This window comes from Callorhinchus milii, unplaced genomic scaffold (assembly GCF_018977255.1).
Source record: "Callorhinchus milii isolate IMCB2004 unplaced genomic scaffold, IMCB_Cmil_1.0 Scaffold8, whole genome shotgun sequence".
In the NCBI taxonomy this organism is placed as follows: domain Eukaryota; kingdom Metazoa; phylum Chordata; class Chondrichthyes; order Chimaeriformes; family Callorhinchidae; genus Callorhinchus; species Callorhinchus milii.
Genome location: NW_024704749.1, coordinates 23296891 through 23313858, shown reverse-complemented (window position 1 = coordinate 23313858; position 16968 = coordinate 23296891). Strand labels below are relative to the sequence as shown.

The window sequence follows — 16968 nt, the reverse complement described above, 5'->3', positions numbered from 1 at the left end:
ATTCACCTTTTGCCCCCTCCCCCCACAGACACATACACACAGTCACTGCATAAAGAACTGGAATGTGCTGTTCCCTCAAAGGCGCTGTGTAAATGTTGGTGTTTTTGTTGTTGATATTGTTGTTGGTAATTCTTTCCCAGGTATGGGCAAAGCAAACCACTGACTGCCCCCCCCCCCCCGCCCAGCTCCAATGTGAGGCTGAGGCTGAGCTTTTGATCCAGACGCTAACAACCTGAAACAAAGAGAGGAAACCGTGTGGTTCTTGGCCACCGGTCAGCAGTGAAAGCACCTCAATCCCATTCCCCTGACAACCGCTGTCCATGATCTCCACAATCCACGGAAGCAAAGCTTAACTCGTCATGCTTAAGAAACTGTCTCTAAACTTCAACACTGTCATCGTGAAATACATCCCATTGCAAAAGGCTGAGGTGAGCTCCCACCTGCCCTCTGGGCTGCGAGACACTGACTGCAACTAAATCACTCTCTACACATTGTCTGAGCACATCAGCAACTTAGTGCTCAGCATGTAACTCAGCTTCACACGAACAGTGAGAGGACCCGGGTTCGATTCCCGGGCAGGGCGAAACCTTAAGGCAGTTTCCTCACTCAACAACAACAAGATTCCATTTATAGAGCGCCTTTCACGTCGGGAGGACGTCCCGACGTGTACAGTTGTACAGTTGGGTCAGGACCCGAGCAAGGGGGAAATGGTCAGGGTGAGGGGAGGGAAGGGAGGGAGCGAGGAGGGGGTAGAGAGTCGAGAGGGGAGCTGAAGGCACGGTTGAATAGAAAGGTCTTGAGACCGGCCTTGAAGAAGGAAAGGGAGGAAGCGGCGAAGGCACTGGGGGATAGAGTTCCAGAGCCTCGGGGCTGAGAGGCTGAAGGCCCGGCCACCAATGGTAGGGCGGTTGGGGTGGGGGATGTGAAGCAGACCGGAGCCAGAGGAACAGAGGGTACGGGCAGGTAGGTAGGGGTATATTAGGTCGGAGAGGTAGGAGGGAGCGAGGCCGTGAATGGCCTTGTAGGTGAGGATGAGGATCTTGAATTCGAAAACTCAACACGCTTCTGTTTACCTTGCTGTAAGTAGAAACCCGGTTGTCAGACGATTAGTGGATCACCGATTTAAAATAGTTGTTAAAAGAAATAGAGGGGAGGTGAGGAGAAATGTTGGGATCTGGAATGCATTGCCTGAAAGGCTGGTGGAAGCTGATTCGATAACAACTTTTAAGAGAGAAGTAGATAATTATTTGAGGAGGACAAGTTTGCAGGGCTATGGGGAGAGAGCGGTGGAGTGGGGTTTATCAGGGCTATGGGGAGAGCGCGGGGGAGTGGGGTTGATCAGGGCTATGGGGAGAGAGCGGGGGAGTGGGCTTGATCAGGGCTATGGGGAGAGCGCGGGGGAGTGGGGTTGGTCAGGGCTATGGGGAGAGCGCGGGGGAGTGGGGTTGATCAGGGCTATGGGGGGAGAGTGGGGGAGTGGGGTTGATCAGGGCTATGGGGAGAGAGTGGGGGAGTGGGGTTGATCAGGGCTATGGGGAGAGAGCGGGGGAGTGGGGTTGATCAGGGCTATGGGGAGAGAGTGGGGGAGTGGGGTTGATCAGGGCTATGGGGAGAGAGTGGGGGAGTGGGGTTGATCAGGGCTATGGGGAGAGAGCGGGGGAGTGGGGTTGATCAGGGCTATGGGGAGAGAGTGGGGGAGTGGGGTTGATCAGGTCTATGGGGGGAGAGTGGGGGAGTGGGGTTGATCAGGGCTATGGGGAGAGAGCGGTGGAGTGGGGTTGAATTGGAAGCTCTTTTCAAAAAGCGGCACAGACACAATGGATCGAAAGCCCTTCTTCTGTGCTGTATAATTCTATGATTATATCTTGTGCCCTGAGCAGAGAGAGGGAGGAAGCACTGCACTGGCCCTATATACAGAACAAACCAAAGCCCATTTGCTTGACTGGCCTCACTTTCTCCAAAAGGAAGCTTACTGTAAAGCACTTTTCAATGTGATAAGACACTGCATAAATGGAATCTGTTGTTGTTGTGATGAGGCGCTCGTAGGAAAAATGCAGTTAATGGGCCGGTGAGGCGGGAGCCAGTGTGTGACCAGTTGGCTTGTTGTCGGCAGGTGAACCTGTGCACACTGACCTGGGATTGCCAGATCCTGCTGACCGGCTCTGATGACAATAGTATCTGTATCTGGAAGGTCGCTAACGGGAAGCTCCTGGCGAGACTGAAAGGCCACACAGGTGGGAGACACTCCGGGTTTTCCCATTTCAGTTCTTGGGCGGTGAATTAACTGAGTGACATTGTAGTGACGGTGTCCCCCGTGTGTGTCTAACCCAGGGCCGGTGAGAGCGTGTGCTTTCAACACCAACTGTGACTGGTTTGCCAGCGGATCACACGACCGTACAGTCAGAGTATGGGACACAGCCAGAGCCAGCTGTCTAAACATCCTGCACGGTATGTTACCTCGGCCCCCAACACACACAGCTCACCCTCCACCCCTCACTCTCTCACGCACACACACACACAGAGCTCACACCCCCACTGCCCCAGCTCCCCACCCCCAACACACAAAGCTCACCCCCACTTTCACACACCGCTCCATCCCCACTTTCACACATACACACCCAGCTCACACACACACAGCCCCCATACTCCCATCACCCCTCCCCAGGCACTGGCCGCATCACCATCCATAAATACACACTCCACCTTACTCAGTCAGTCTGGAACCGTGGTGTTTTGTTTGACCCTCAACTCCCTTTTTTCCCCCACATCCGTGCCATGTCCTGCTCTGTCTTCCCCCACCTCTGCAACACCGCCCGGCTCCAATACTGCCTCTCCTCTCAGGCTGCTGAAACCCTCATCCATGCATTTATTACATCTAGAATCGACCACGCCAACTCGCTGCTTGTCATCCTACCCAACTCTTCCCTCCACAGGCTGCAGATCATCCAGAACTTATGCAGCTCGTGTCCTCTCCCACACCAGCCTCCGTGACCCCATCACCCCCACCCTCGCTGGCTCCACTGACTCCCCATTCCCCAGAGGATAGAGTTTAAAATCCTCAGCCTCGCTTTCCAGGCCCTTCACAGCCTTGCTCCTTTCTACCTCTTTGAGCTGCTGACCCCATATAAACTTGTCCGTTCCCTCCGCTCAGCGGGCTCCGAGCTGCTCCATGTCCTGGTCGAGCCTTTAACCTCTCTGCCCCCAGCCTTTGGAACTCCATCCCCCAGTCCCTTCGCATTGCTCCTTCCCATCAAGGCACAGCTCAAGACCGCACCTCTCCGATCGCACCTTTGCCCACCTTCCTACCCATGTTCTCCAGCTCCCTGATCCCAACTCCCAGCTCGGGTCCAAATCCCTGACTGTCCAGCACCTTGGGACGTCCTCCTGCCTAAATCTAATGCATTGTTGTTGCATCAACACTGGAGGTCCCTCACGATCCAGCACCTCAGACCACATCTCAAAGCATAAATAAGTGTATAAATGTCAAGCAGAGTTACTTGTTATTTTGTAGGCAAGCGCACCATTTAACCACAGAAAAGATCCACGATTCTATCTAGACGATTACTTGACGAGGACATCAAGAAAAACTCTCTTCTTTTCAAACACGCTGTGGGATCTTTAACATCCAACCGAACGACATCTTTCTCAGCGTCAGCCTGGACGCTAAGTTCAGACCCCGACATGTGTGCTTGAACTGACAAACTTTTTGATGCACATTCGCCGAGCCCCAGAATCCAGCTGATGAGTTCTCAGCCTGGTTTTACTCAGATCCACAATGATGCCACCACCTCATTGCTTTGTTCTGGCTGATCTCTCGACAGGGCACAATAAGAGTGTGGAGACGGTGTGCTTCAGCCACGATTCCAAGCTCCTGGTGTCTGGAAGCTGGGATTACTCCGCCATTCTGTGGGATCCTGTGGTAAGCACTTCAAACCATACTTTTCTCTCCTGACCAGATTTTCCTCTTCGCCCTTTTGTCACCTCACCTCTACTTGCAGCTGAACATCAAAACACACCTGTGGTAACTACTCTGAGACTTACATGTTAAATGCAACTTGTTGCTGTTGTACGTGCTGCAATCTATTCTTTCATTGACCGCACGCACATCAGTCAAAATGCTACTCTAAGCCATTGATGGAAAAGCTTGCTCTCTCTTAACAGTCAGGCAACTTGCTGAAGACTCTCTACGGACATCAGAACGTTATCAAAACCAGTGCATTTTCAATCGAAGGAGCATATTTGGTAACTTGCTGTTTGCTTCATTATTACTCTCTGCACTATTACACTGTTCACTAAAGTACACGCTGTGGTCTCTATCGTTCAAAGCAGTGAGCAGATAAAAATTGGGTAAAGATTCAAGTATTGAACAGGATGAGAGTATAATACATTGATGCAAACCTTTAGAATTGTTAGTGTTAATGATAAGGTTTAATGATCACTAATCAATGTAATTACAATTGAGTAGATGTTAAAAACTTCTAATGGAAATTTTCAGAACTCTGAGATTTCCCGAGTAAACAGTTTGTCTGTCTCACAGGCGACTGGATCCTGGGATTACTCGGTGATTGTGTGGCATTTACAGAATGAGAAAAGGAGGAAAACATTGATTGGTCACAGCGGGAACGTGAGCTGTGTTGCCTTTTCTCAGCTAGGAATGCTGGTGAGTGTAACAGTGAAACCTCAGGTTTGCACTTAGTGTTCATCGCTGGCTTAATATTCCCTAACCACTAGAATTAGTTTTTTGCTGGAGGGGTTTGCCAAAGTGGGAGGAGAAAGTCATTTCTGGTGCTGTTTATCAGCAAGTATTTATTTGCAAGTGGTAATTTAACACTGGAGTTTTTTTGATTAAGAAATGCTGCAAAATCGACCCCATGTCCTCTATGTGATCTCAGTCTTTGGTAATGTTTATTGATGGCTCAAGCACCAGCTCAAGACATCAATAAATATTACCAGGGACTGAGATCACATGGATCCCAGCGTCACTGAAGACAATTCACCCCATTAGGCACGTGCTGCTGCCAGTTCCTTTGCCTTCATCCTAACTCCCTACTTTCTCACAATAATAATAATCCTTACAATTCATAAAGCACCTTATCACATCTTCGAGGCGTCTCAAAGCGATTCACAGGGCTAGAGTGAATTGGCTGTTTATATTTTGTGGGCGAAACGCAGCAGTCAATTGCACCCAATAATGTTCCACAAACAATCGTGGAATGAGTGACCCAATTTGTTTTGAGGGCAAATATCTCCAGAAAAGCGATCCACCAATCCACTAACTACTGGGTTGCTGCTTACTTCCTGTAAGTAAACAGAGGCTTGTGGAGTAAGGAAACTTGCCTAAGGTTTGAAATGCGAGGATTATATTACATTTGCTCCTAGGCCTCAGGCTCCTGGGACCGGACGGTGCGGATCTGGAACACAAACAACGGCAGATTGATCTTCACGCTGAAGGATCACACCGGCTGGGTTAAGGCGCTGGCATTCCGGAAAGATGGAATCTTCCTGGGGACAGCATCAGATGACGGCACAGTAGGCACCTGTAGCAGCTGATTATCAAGACCATTCAGTGTCGGTTTCCCGGGTCGAGGTCTGATCTCTGCCCTTTCCTACAGGTCCGCGTATGGGATTGTGAGGTCGGGAAATGTGAGCAGGTGCTGCAGGTAAGTCAGATTTTCAGCCTGACCCCTGGCAGTTCACTGCCCACATCTTTAACTGTGTTCTACTCTGATTCAGCAACATGTTAATAATAATCCTTACATTTGATACACTGCCTCTTCATGGCTTCGAGATGTCTCAGAATATACTGTAAAGTGTAGTGACTGTGTGTTTGGGGATGAAACGCACTGCACAGCAGTGTGTCCCACAAACAGTGGTGGAGTGAGTGACCAAATTATTATTTTTTGAAGGGATTATTACCCTTGGACAAGCTATCCACTAATTGGCTAACAACCGGGTGCCTACTTACTGCTAGATAAACAGAGGCTTGTGTGTAGAATAAGAGAACTTCCTTAAGGTTTCGCCCTGACCTAAGAATCAAACCTGCGTTCACTCGCTTGTGAGTGCGCTAACTAGTACAACCGCTAACATAGGTTATAAAGTGACTGTTTGTACTGGCACAAGGTGGACCTGATTTGCAATAGAGATTCAGCTTGTGGAGGACAATGCAGTGTCACTCTGTGTGGTCAAAACGTCCACAACAGCATCATGGTTCAAACTTAGAAGCAGCTTTAACTGCTGGCCAGTGGTTAACATGGAGGAGGGTTTGCTCTAGGAGAGGAAATGGCAAGGACAAATCTAAGAAGGAACAGAGATCCATTTTTGATACGAGAGAGGTTGAACACGGTCCTGGAGCTGAGCTGGAATCCTCTTTCCCTGGATTGCTAAGTCATTTTCCACAGATTAATTCTTGGTTTCCTCTCTCCCCAGGGAAAGCTGGAAACAGTCTTCACTTGTAAATTTTCTCCGTCTGGCTCCCTCTTCACAGCAGGAACAATTGATCTCAAACTTCATCCCAGGTCCAACCCTCCCACCCCACCCCACACAGAGTAAAGACCATGTGAAAAGTCACCCGTGTAGAGCCAGTTGGAAGAGCTTTGAGATTGCCATTAATTATGTTTGATGTCAATATTAAAGGTTTATTGTAGAGACCTGCAGGGCACATGTGGTCACTCAGTCTGCAGATGTCTCAATGGCAGCAAACTAACCCCCATCCCACAATCAGGTAATAATCCTTGCATTTGACACAGACGTCTCAAAGCACTTCACAGAATATACTGTAAAGTGAATTGACTATATTTTGTGGGCAAAACGCGGCAGCCAATTAATTGTGCATAGCAGTGTCCCACAAACAGTCGTGGATTGAAGTGACCAATTATTATTGTATTCTTTTCTTGAGGGATTGTTATCAGGTGTGTGGAGAAAGGAAAATTGCCCAAGGTTTCGCCTGCCGGGAATCAAACCCAGGTTTCTCGCTTACGAGGCGAGTGCTCTAACCACTGAGGTACAGGTATGTCTCAAAATACAAGGGAGTGCAGAGTAAAAGCCAGGAAGTTAAGAGGCAGCCATGGTCACGTTAGCCCCAGGGCACAGTGGACTCTCAACCATAATAGAGGTGGTAAAAGGCATCGTTCTACACCAGTCCCCACCTGGATTGTGATCAGTACAGATTATGCAGGAAAGCTCAATTCAATATCGTGCTGCGTCCTGTGTGAGTGAGTCGAGTGCGAGGAGACTTTTTGAGTGTGTGACTAGCTCAGGTTCAGGAAGCTGATAGCATGGCCAGATCAGTGCCCCACTCTCTGCCTCCACACTATTTGAGCATATTTACAAAATCCAAAACTCAAATCCAAAATGATAGAAATTTAGACCAAGGTTTTAATCAATGGCATCTCTGAACATTATGCCTTCACTGCAAACTTGCGCAGTGGGTACAAACGCTCTTTCCTTTGCTGTTTCTTGGTCTTCAAACCCTCCTCGTGTTTGTTTAACCGACGACGCATCGCACGGGTCTTCTTCGGTCGCAGATCCAGAGGCTTGTACTTCTTACCCTGATGGGAAGAGACAGAGTTGTGTTGTTATTAGCCAAGGTAAGACTCTGCAGCTCGTCACCACACGCTGCTCACAATGACATTTGTAGGATGCCTCACAGATACCGACAACAAGTACGCATGAACAAGCATCTCCAGTTACAGTCATCTGACCAACTATTAGCCAGTCAGGGTATAAATAGGGCTTCTGATTTTGGGGGTTCATTTTTTTATATAGCAATTTAAAGCGTTTAATAAATCGGAGGCTCAGAGCTTTTGTTAGTTACTGTCTGTTGCCCTCACGCACGCGGTGTGCCTCCCTCCTCGCAAACGCTTCAGACGTGCCCGCGCACATGGAGGAGTGGGATGGAGCGCACACCAGGAGCCAGAGAAAACCTCACCTCAGATTTACGTAGCACAGGCACTTCCTTTTTGTATCGTTTTTGGGGGTTAAAACTCAAAATCAGAAGCCCTCAATGTAACACAAGGCAGACATTACTTGATGAGCAGACGGCAGAACCTCAATTACCAGGAGATAAAGCACCAGACGGGCAAGGAAGGGCCTTTGAATCGACATCACCCGGTGGTTACACAACAGCTAACGGAAGGACGCGGCTTCTGATGTTAAATGGTCAGCAGCAGAGCGGAGCAGCCTTCACCTCGGTTAACAAAACTGTAACTGTTCTTATCATTGCACAGAACACACTGCGCACAGGACACTGCTCACAGCCTGACCTACATAATAGCCAACATTGTCCCACATTTTCTTCTATAACGAATGAAGGACAAAAAGTTGCAGGGTGTTAGGAACTCGCTCTCTTCCTGTTTAACAATGTACAAACTGATAGGAAGCCATTGACCACCTGCAATCACTACGCAACTCACCCCAGAAACCATCACCAGGTGACCCAGCTAATCAAAAGCTCATGACAACTCAAATGCTCACACAGGGTGGAAAAAGCCAAAACAATTATCAATCACAAGATGTCCTCCTACCTCAACCTACCAAGTTAAAAATTGGAGAGTACTTTATCAAGGAGCAACTGACACCAGTGAAATATCAGCAATAAGTGTTCCTTTTAAGAGATTCTTTACAACAACAACAAAATTACATTTTGAGCACCTTTCACATCGGGAGGACATCCCAAAGCGCTGAACAGTCAGGTATCGGGGGCCAAGCATGGGGGAGGGGTGGTGTAGGGGTGAGGGAAGGCAGTGAAGTGGGAGGGAGACAAAAGGCACGGTCGAAGAGAGTCTTGAGACCGGCCTTGAAGGAGGCAAGGGACCGTGGGTTGGAGTTCCAGAGTGTGGGGGCAGAGAGGCTGAAAGCCCGGCCACCGATGGCAGGGCGGGTCGGGCGGGAGACATGGAGCAGGTTGAAGCAGGGAGTCAGCAGGTCAGAGGTAGGAGGGGGCAAGACCATGGATGGCCTTGAAAGTGAGGATGAGGATCTTGAATTTGATCCTCTGAGGGTTGGGGAGCCAGTGGGGTCGGGAGAGGGTGGGAGTGATGGGGTCACGGTGCGCGAGAGTACACGGGCTGCAGAGTTTTGGATGATCTTCAGCTTGTGAGGGGAAGAGGTAGGAAGGCCAATGAGGAGGGAGTTCCCGTAATCAAGCCTTGAGGTGACGAATGCGTGGGTGAGGGTTTCGGCAGCCTGAGGCGTGAGGTATCTTGCAGGTGACTGGGCAGGGAGAGATACCGTTTGCCGAGATGTATTGTTGGCGGTTAGTCAAGTAGGACTCGGACACTCTCATTGTTAATGACTCGGGAATATAAATGGCTCTGTACACCAGTTATAGATCAGGCACCGAAGAGACATTCACTTACTTTGTAGAACTTCCTCAAGTTCTCTTTCTGTGTCTGGTTGATGACAGTGAGGACTCTGGCAATGGACTTGCGGACAACACGGCTGAAAGGAAACAAAACAGGTTACAAATCCCCTGGTGATGGTCGCCCCCACTGTCCTGCACCCCAGCAGAAAAATCCACTTTAATCTCCTCTCCCAACCCCCACCCCATTCAATCCACTACCCAGACCGACCACAAATGTAACTTACATCTTGGAAAGTTTGGATGCAGCACCTCCCGTCACCTTGGCGACGCGAAGCTGGGAGAGTTCCACCTTGAGGTCATCCAGCTGTTTCAGCAGCTCCTCCTTCTTCTTCCCGCGCAGGTCGCGTGCCTTGATCTTCGCCTGCATTTCAACAAATGTGCTTTACAAACAAGGGCAGATTCCAGGCCTTCAGGCATGCACAAGACACCATGCAGCAACACAAAACCCTGCCTGATGCTCTGACCTTAGTCAGGCCCAGGTCAGTGCCTGTGTTTTTTTTGGGGGGGAAATCAGTGCCATAGAGGAACAGAGACTGAAAGTTATAATTATTCACAAGTTGAACAACCAATGAAAGACAAATCTAGCTTTTAAAACTTTAATCTTTATATCAGTCAAAGACCCTCAAGAATAATCACTGTGATCTTCATCAGTTTGCAGTTAGCAAAGCAGCCACAACGTGACCAGCTACTTAAACTCCTTCTTGCCGACCTTCACCTCATACCACCTGAACAGGCATCACTTTTAACAAATTATCAGACGTGTCTATGCTCCTTGGAGCTAAACTGTGGTGGTCTCTAGTCCAGTCCTGAGCCTGGACCTAGAAAGAAAGGCAGACCAGTCACTGGGGGCAGGAAATCATCCCACTGAGTTCCTATTAACCCTGCAAGCCAAACAGGATGGTGGGCCAAGCTAGATAGGCAGCTGGAAAGCTTGCCAGACAGCGATATCAACGGCAAGCTATTGTGGTTTTAGCCGGTTAGACGCCAGCAGTTTCTCCAATGCACACTCTAGGGTCCACAAGCCTTGGCTCTTGCCAACCTTTGCCTATTACTCTCCGGAATTAATAATAATAATCCTTGCATTTGATATAGCGCTTTTCACATCTTCCAGACGCCTCAAAGCGCTTCACAGAATATACTGTAAAGTGTATATTTGTGGGCAAACGCGGCAGCCAATTGCGCACAGCAAAGTCCCACAAACAGTCGTAGGTTGAAAATGACCAATTTATTATTGGTTTTGGAGGGTTTATTATTAGGCTCTGTGTGGAGTAAGGAAACTTGCCCAAGGTTTCGCCCTCTGCCTGGAATTGAACTCAGGTCTCTCACTTGCAAAGCGAGTGCTCTAACCACTGAGCTACAAGACTCCTAAGTAAGCAGGATGCATCCCTCCAGAGAGAAAGAGCGCGTGTTCCATTCCAACAATCAATCTCTGGGATTCCCAGGTGAGACATATGTAAGTCTCTTTTTGGTTTGGATACCCTTTAAGCACGATGACGCAGACACCCGGCTGACCCACAGAAATACTGCAGCTCCCCCCCAGCACTGGAGTGTGAGCTCAAGTCCCAACGTTGGGCTTTAACCTCCTGACCCAGAGGCGACAGTCAGGGTTATCACCACCAACTGAACAGGAAAAGAGGCCAAATCTCCTGTACCAATAAGACTGGCGTTTGCCCTGAAGCTGTGACATTAAATACAAGGACTTTTATGGCACCTGAACCACTGGGCAGAGCCTCCCCCGGGTCTGGACACACAGAGCCTCCCCCGGGGCTGGACACACACACAGAGCCTCCCCCGGGGCTGGACACACACACAGGGCCTCCCCCGGGGCTGGACACACACACAGGGCCTCCCCCGGGGCTGGACACACACACAGGGCCTCCCCCGGGGCTGGACACACACACAGGGCCTCCTCCCCCGGGGCTGGACACACACACACACACACAGGGGACATATAGGCTGTGAAGCCGAAGCGCCTCCGGAGTCTCCGGGTCACAGTCCGAGGCTGACACGCTGTTGCCGGGGCCACGTTGCCGACTCTAAATCCTCCTCAGCCCCTCCCCCAGGCCGGCGGCGCGGCTCCACGGCGGCCCCGGGGGGTAACAAGAGGAAACGCGCGCGATTTAAAGTGAGGGGAAGAGGAGCAGCTCCGGGAGCGGCCATTTTGCCGGACACCGAGTGGCGGCTTCAAAGCCAACGATCCCGGGAAACAAACCGCAAATCGCCACAAATAACCGCGCGGCCTCGCGGCGCGGACCCCGCGGGAGCGCGATGGAGCGTCAGCGGCGCCGTAACCGCCGCCATGGAGGAGGATTGGGACGGATGGCGCGCGGACCCTCCGCGGACTCCTACCATTGCTCTCTGAGGCGACGGCAGGAAAGGGAGGGGCTGTCGGCCGCGCGCGACTACTTCCGGGAGAACCAGGCGCCACCACGTGACCCGTCAGCAGTGGGGGGGAGCGGAGAGGGAGCCATTGATTGTTCTCACGTTAACCACACAATCAGACGGGCAGCGGCTGCTTTACAATACAATAATAAAATAAAAATCACAACTTGACAAAGTTTCGTAGCAAAAGTGTTGATTGTTTTGCCTGTTTCCTGCCATTGATTCCCCTCCTCTCCCCAGGCTCAGATGGACTGCGCGAGGGGCGGGACCAATCAGAAGCCGGATTGGGGGGGTCAGACTAGCCAATTAGATAAGGGACAACGCAGCCAATCGGGTGCCGGAGTGTGGGCAGGTAAGCCAATCATATACGGGGGACAGTTCATCCAATCAGGTGCCGGTGGGGCCTAATTTGGCCAATCAGACGCCGGAAGGTAGAGACATATGAGCCAATCAGATCTGGGTGGCAGCTCAGCCAATCAGGAGCGGTTTCCGGCGCGGCCAGTCTGAGGTGACTCCCGGCTCAGGCCCCGCGGCTCCCGGGCCTCGCGCTCACTGTCCGCCACCCGCCGCCCGCGACAATGGCGGCCAACACGCTGTCCAACCGCTTCCGGAAGCTGGACATCGACGAGTTTGACGAGAACAAGTTCGTGGACGAGCAGCAGTTGGAGGAGGCCGGGGAGCCCGGCCCGGACGAGGTGGAAGTGGACACTTTAATCAGACAATATCCTTTCATGGAGAGCCCGGGGAGAGTCGGGGGGGGAGCCCCGGGGGGGGGGAGCCCCGGGTGGGGGGGGGCAGAGCCCGGGGGGGAGAGCCCGGGGGGGGAGAGCCCGGGGGGGGGGAGCCGGGCGGCCCGGGGTGGGAGGCAGAGCCCGGGGAGGGGGGGGAGAGCCCGAGGCGGGAGAGCCGGGCGGCCCCCGGGGAGGGGGGGAGAGCCCGGGGGGGGGGGGGAGAGCCGGGCGGCCCGGGGTGGGGGGCAGAGCCCAGGGAGGGGGGGGGAGAGCCCGGGGGTGGGGGGCAGAGCCCGGGGAGGGGGGGGAGAGCCCGGGGGGGGAGCCGGGCGGCCCCCGGGGTGTGGGGGGGAGAGCCCGGGCTGGGGAGCGGGTACAGAAAACGGCTGCTGGTTGGGGGGAAGGGTTGACATTGAGACAAACCGTCTGCAGCTCATCTGCCTCTCCCCCCCAAACCTTCCTGTTACCCCCTGTACCCCCTCATCTCCCCTACACACCCCTTCTTCCCCCACACAAACCATCCCGTTCCCCTACACCCCTCTCTCTGCCTCCCACACTCCCCTCTCCCCTCTCTCTGCCTCCCACACCCCCCTCTCCCCTACACCCCTCTCTCTGCCTCCCACACCCCCCTCTCCCCTACACCCCTCTCTCCCCTACACCCCTCTATCTGCCTCCCACACCCCCCTCTCCCCTACACCCCTCTCTCCCCTACACCCCTCTCTCTGCCTCCCACACCCCCCTCTCCCCTCTCTCTGCCTCCCACACCCCCCTCTCCCCCCTACATCACCCCCTCTCTGACTATTTATGGAGAAATGGTGATATACATTATTATTTTGAAGCTGATTTGGCCGCAGGAGGCAGGAAAAATGGTAAACTGGGACTCAGTAAAGATTCAATATATTGAGCATTGGGTGGGAGTGGATTTAACTGCAGTCAGTTTCAAATTCTATAAACTGCACCGCAGCGATGTATGTTTCTTGCGTATTCAGCTGTTGATTTGATTTTGCAGGGATCAAATAGTGTTCCTAATCCCTGGGGGTGCTGTGCAACTATTTCGATAAGATTCATGTTGGTATAAGATTTCATTATCAAATGAAATGCAATATCCATCAACAACTTGGGGAAGCCACTGTATATGAATTCTCTAAATTTGTTGGAACTGTAATAAATAAATCTGTAATGAAACCAAAAGGCATCAGATTTTTCATAAATTATTTTCACATAGTTTCACTTTGTATTGTTCCTTAACCAGTAATAATGTACAGGTAACTTGTTTAACGCATTCCAAGCCGTATTAAGGAGTCCTCCTGTCAACATGAAGAATCAAGTAGTAAAGGTATTAAAATGACTGAATGTTATTTTACAAATGACAGTGAGTGTTGTACTGACTATAAAACCGTTCCAGAGCACAGCAACTTACCTCCAAGAATGAAAGATCAACAAATATGTGAAGATTTAATGGTCCTTTTAATTTTTTATGTTGACATTGCCCTGGTTGCCCTCTGGGGAAGGCTCTGTCTGATGTTTACCATAACAAAACCCACAGAGAAGGTTCCAGGTTTGTTTCCTGGCTGCTTGTACTGGTTTTGCTGGTATCATTCAGGCCAGCAGTTTCCATGCTGCAAATGGCCTCGGCACCCTGGGTGATGGAAGGGAAATATCTGTCCAGTTTGTGAGTCAGGCAGGTCAGTAACACTCCACAAAACTGCTGATGACAGATCAGCCTTCAATAGTACTTGGAGGGCAGCGATTCTTCCCACTCAGATCCTGTTAACTCTGTAAGCCAAAGCTCTAACGATTAGGGATGTCCAAGCTGGACAAGCAGTGGAAATCTTGGCAGACAGTCCTCTCAATAGCAAGCTATGTAGTTTTAGAACTGGTTAAATTCTAGCAGTTACCCCAATGCACACTCTGGGGTCCCCTCCCCAAACATTGGTGCTTGCCAACCTGCACCTAATAATAATAATCCTTGCGTTTGATATAGTGCCTTATCACATTGATGGGATGACTCAAAGCTCTTCACAGAATATATTTAAAGTGGATTGACTATTATTGGGTGAAACACAGCAGCCAATTGTGCACATGAGTGTCCCACAATCAGTTGTGGATGGAGTGACCAATTTTTTTATAATGCACTTGAATTAGGATGCAAACCTGCAGGGAGAGTGCATATGCAATTCCAGATGTGGGAAAATTTCCATGTGTGGGTGGTGTACATATTTGGAACTCTATCTGGCTTGGATACCCATGGTGTCTGAATCCAGCTGACCATTTTAACAAAAAGTTGTGACACTCGCTGACTAGCTTCACACAGAAAGAATGGTGACTTTGGTGAGATGCACTATCGCCCACTTACTGTCCCGACAAGAATGGAGGGGGGAGGCAGAAAATGGAGGCTTTTAAGATTTTCCCTCTTTCGGAGTATATCACAGAAATCTATACTGAAACGGGTGATAAACAGTTACTTTATTTCTAATGTCCTTAGTGGAGATGAAAACTGAACTTATTAGTACAGAATTGCTAATGTACTCCAGGGATCTAATTTAAGTGATACCTGTTATAGTTGAACTAAATAATGAAATGGGCCGACGCTGAGAAAAGTGAAAGTGGGTGGTACTGGATTGGATGTGCTGTTTAATTTCCTGCTGTTATATTATATTCCTAATATAATAATTCTTGCATTTGATACAGCGCCTAAGCACGTCTTCTGGACGTCTCAAAGCGTTTCACAGATGCAGTACCAGTCTGGAACACAAATTGTAATCTAAATACATATTTTAAAAATGAATTCTACACATTTTTAAACATTAGACCTAGCTTTAACTTTTTGTCTGAGCTCCAGTGTCGTTTTAATGTTTGGTTACAGAAGTCGATGTAGTGCAAGAAACTGTACTGAAATGGTTGTGGCATTGTTGTTCACTAGGAGCCAACCTTTAGTGGATTTGAGCTGGGTTGAGACACTGGACCGTATATCTTGGGTATTTATGTAATTGGGCTAATTAGGGACGAGAGGTGCCCGTGTGGACCTCAAAATAGGTTGAACTAGTTTTTGCTATTTAAGTGCAGTCTGTTTAACATTGGGCTAAAAGGAAAACTGTTTAATTTTTCTTTTTTTCTGTTTGTTCATAGGAGCGTGCCCAGGGAATAGTACTCAAAGTCCTTACGTCGTTCAAGAGTAGTGAAATAGAACAGGCTGTTAAGACATTAGATAAAAATGGAATTGACCTTTTAATGAAGTACATTTACAAAGGCTTTGAAAAACCTACAGAAAACAGCAGTGCTATATTACTCCAGTGGCATGAAAAGGTAGGTGCTGAAAATCCAGCAATTTCATTTAAGAGCATGCACTTGTAAGACTGCTGACTGAGAACTCCTGTGCTTCAGTGCATTACCCACTGCATTGGATGAAACGCAAGGACTGTGCATTTTTTTTTACGATAACCTCTTTCTATGTCGTTGAGTGTCAGTCTGGCTCAGTGGGAGGACTCTCGCCTCTGAGTGAAGAAAAATTTAAAACAGCCTCTTGTCTTTCTGACCTGATCTTTCTCCCCTCTCTTAGGCACTCGCGGTAGGTGGAGTGGGTTCCATAGTACGGGTCCTGACGGCAAGAAAAACGGTTTGAAAAGGCAAGACACATGGACAGAATGCTCTTGTGGTTGGGAATAACGAGGTGGTTTGTTCCCCTGTTCTCATTAAATGAAATGTATTATTTTGAAAAATTGTAATTATGTTGGAATGCTTTTTATCTAATAGATTGTGGTGAAGAGTTTGATGTATTTACTGTATGTTTTGGTCAAGTATTGACATAACGCAAGCTCTTGCACATCCTCCCTTTCTAGCTCCATTTTCGTTTTTACCTTTTTATAGAATTTTTTTTGTCTTATGAGAAACCAAATATTGTGCGACTTGGACGGGCCTGTCCCTCCCATCCCCACCCCCCGCGACAGACAGAAAGGTGGTTGCTGCTTGTGCTCAAGTTAGATATTTTTACCCACTATTGTTTGTGCCACATGGAGTAATGGTGACATATTTAAAAAAGGCTTTGGTGTCAATGCAGTACATGCAGTATTAGGATTTACATTTTATTTCTTTGGGTCATTTTCAAACCTTCAGGGTTTTTCGTACTGTCATCGGGTAGGTTTAGTATGACACACACATGCAATAGTGTTAGCTGGACGAAACCAGGGATGAATTCATTGTAAAGTGCCTGCTGCAAAATAAAGCTCTTTGATCATCTTTTACCGGACAACGTTTGTCAGTATTACTGTGATATCTCAGCCATTTGGAAGGTTGGTTTACGTTCTGAGTAAGGGGGAGACACAATGCCAATTGGAACTAAGTCTAGAACCAACTATCTCAGCACAAATTAAGTTTTATTCAAAGGCTGATTACAGTTCTGCATTCAGTGCCCTAAACCATTAATGATGCTCTCATGATATAAAAACCTCCATTTTCCGGTACAGATTGAATTGACACATTGATACTTTGCCTGGA

General features: G+C 49.4%; 3 protein-coding genes across 3 annotated transcripts; 2 read left to right on the top strand and 1 right to left on the bottom strand.

Moving 5' to 3' along the window:
• Positions 1-359: 359 nt before the first annotated feature.
• wdr38 (WD repeat domain 38) lies at positions 360-6549 on the top strand. Its single transcript, XM_042337444.1, has 9 exons — positions 360-428; positions 2114-2234; positions 2332-2448; positions 3822-3919; positions 4162-4242; positions 4538-4660; positions 5380-5529; positions 5613-5660; positions 6427-6549. The coding sequence occupies exons 1-9, from the start codon at positions 360-362 to the stop codon at positions 6547-6549; spliced, it is 930 nt and encodes a 309-aa protein (XP_042193378.1).
• Positions 6550-7351: 802 nt separating this feature from the next.
• On the bottom strand, positions 7352-11788 carry rpl35 (ribosomal protein L35). Its single transcript, XM_007909533.2, has 4 exons — positions 11711-11788; positions 9586-9722; positions 9357-9438; positions 7352-7547 (listed from the first exon to the last, which is right to left on the bottom strand). Exons 1-4 carry the CDS (start codon positions 11711-11713, stop codon positions 7398-7400), a joined length of 372 nt encoding a protein of 123 aa, XP_007907724.1. The 5' UTR covers positions 11714-11788; the 3' UTR covers positions 7352-7397.
• A 427-nt stretch (positions 11789-12215) lies between these two features.
• Positions 12216-16720, top strand: arpc5lb (actin related protein 2/3 complex, subunit 5-like, b). The gene is made up of 4 exons (XM_007909532.2): positions 12216-12464; positions 13738-13810; positions 15604-15780; positions 16034-16720. Exons 1-4 carry the CDS (start codon positions 12322-12324, stop codon positions 16094-16096), a joined length of 456 nt encoding a protein of 151 aa, XP_007907723.1. The 5' UTR covers positions 12216-12321; the 3' UTR covers positions 16097-16720.
• The last annotated feature ends 248 nt before the right edge of the window (positions 16721-16968 follow it).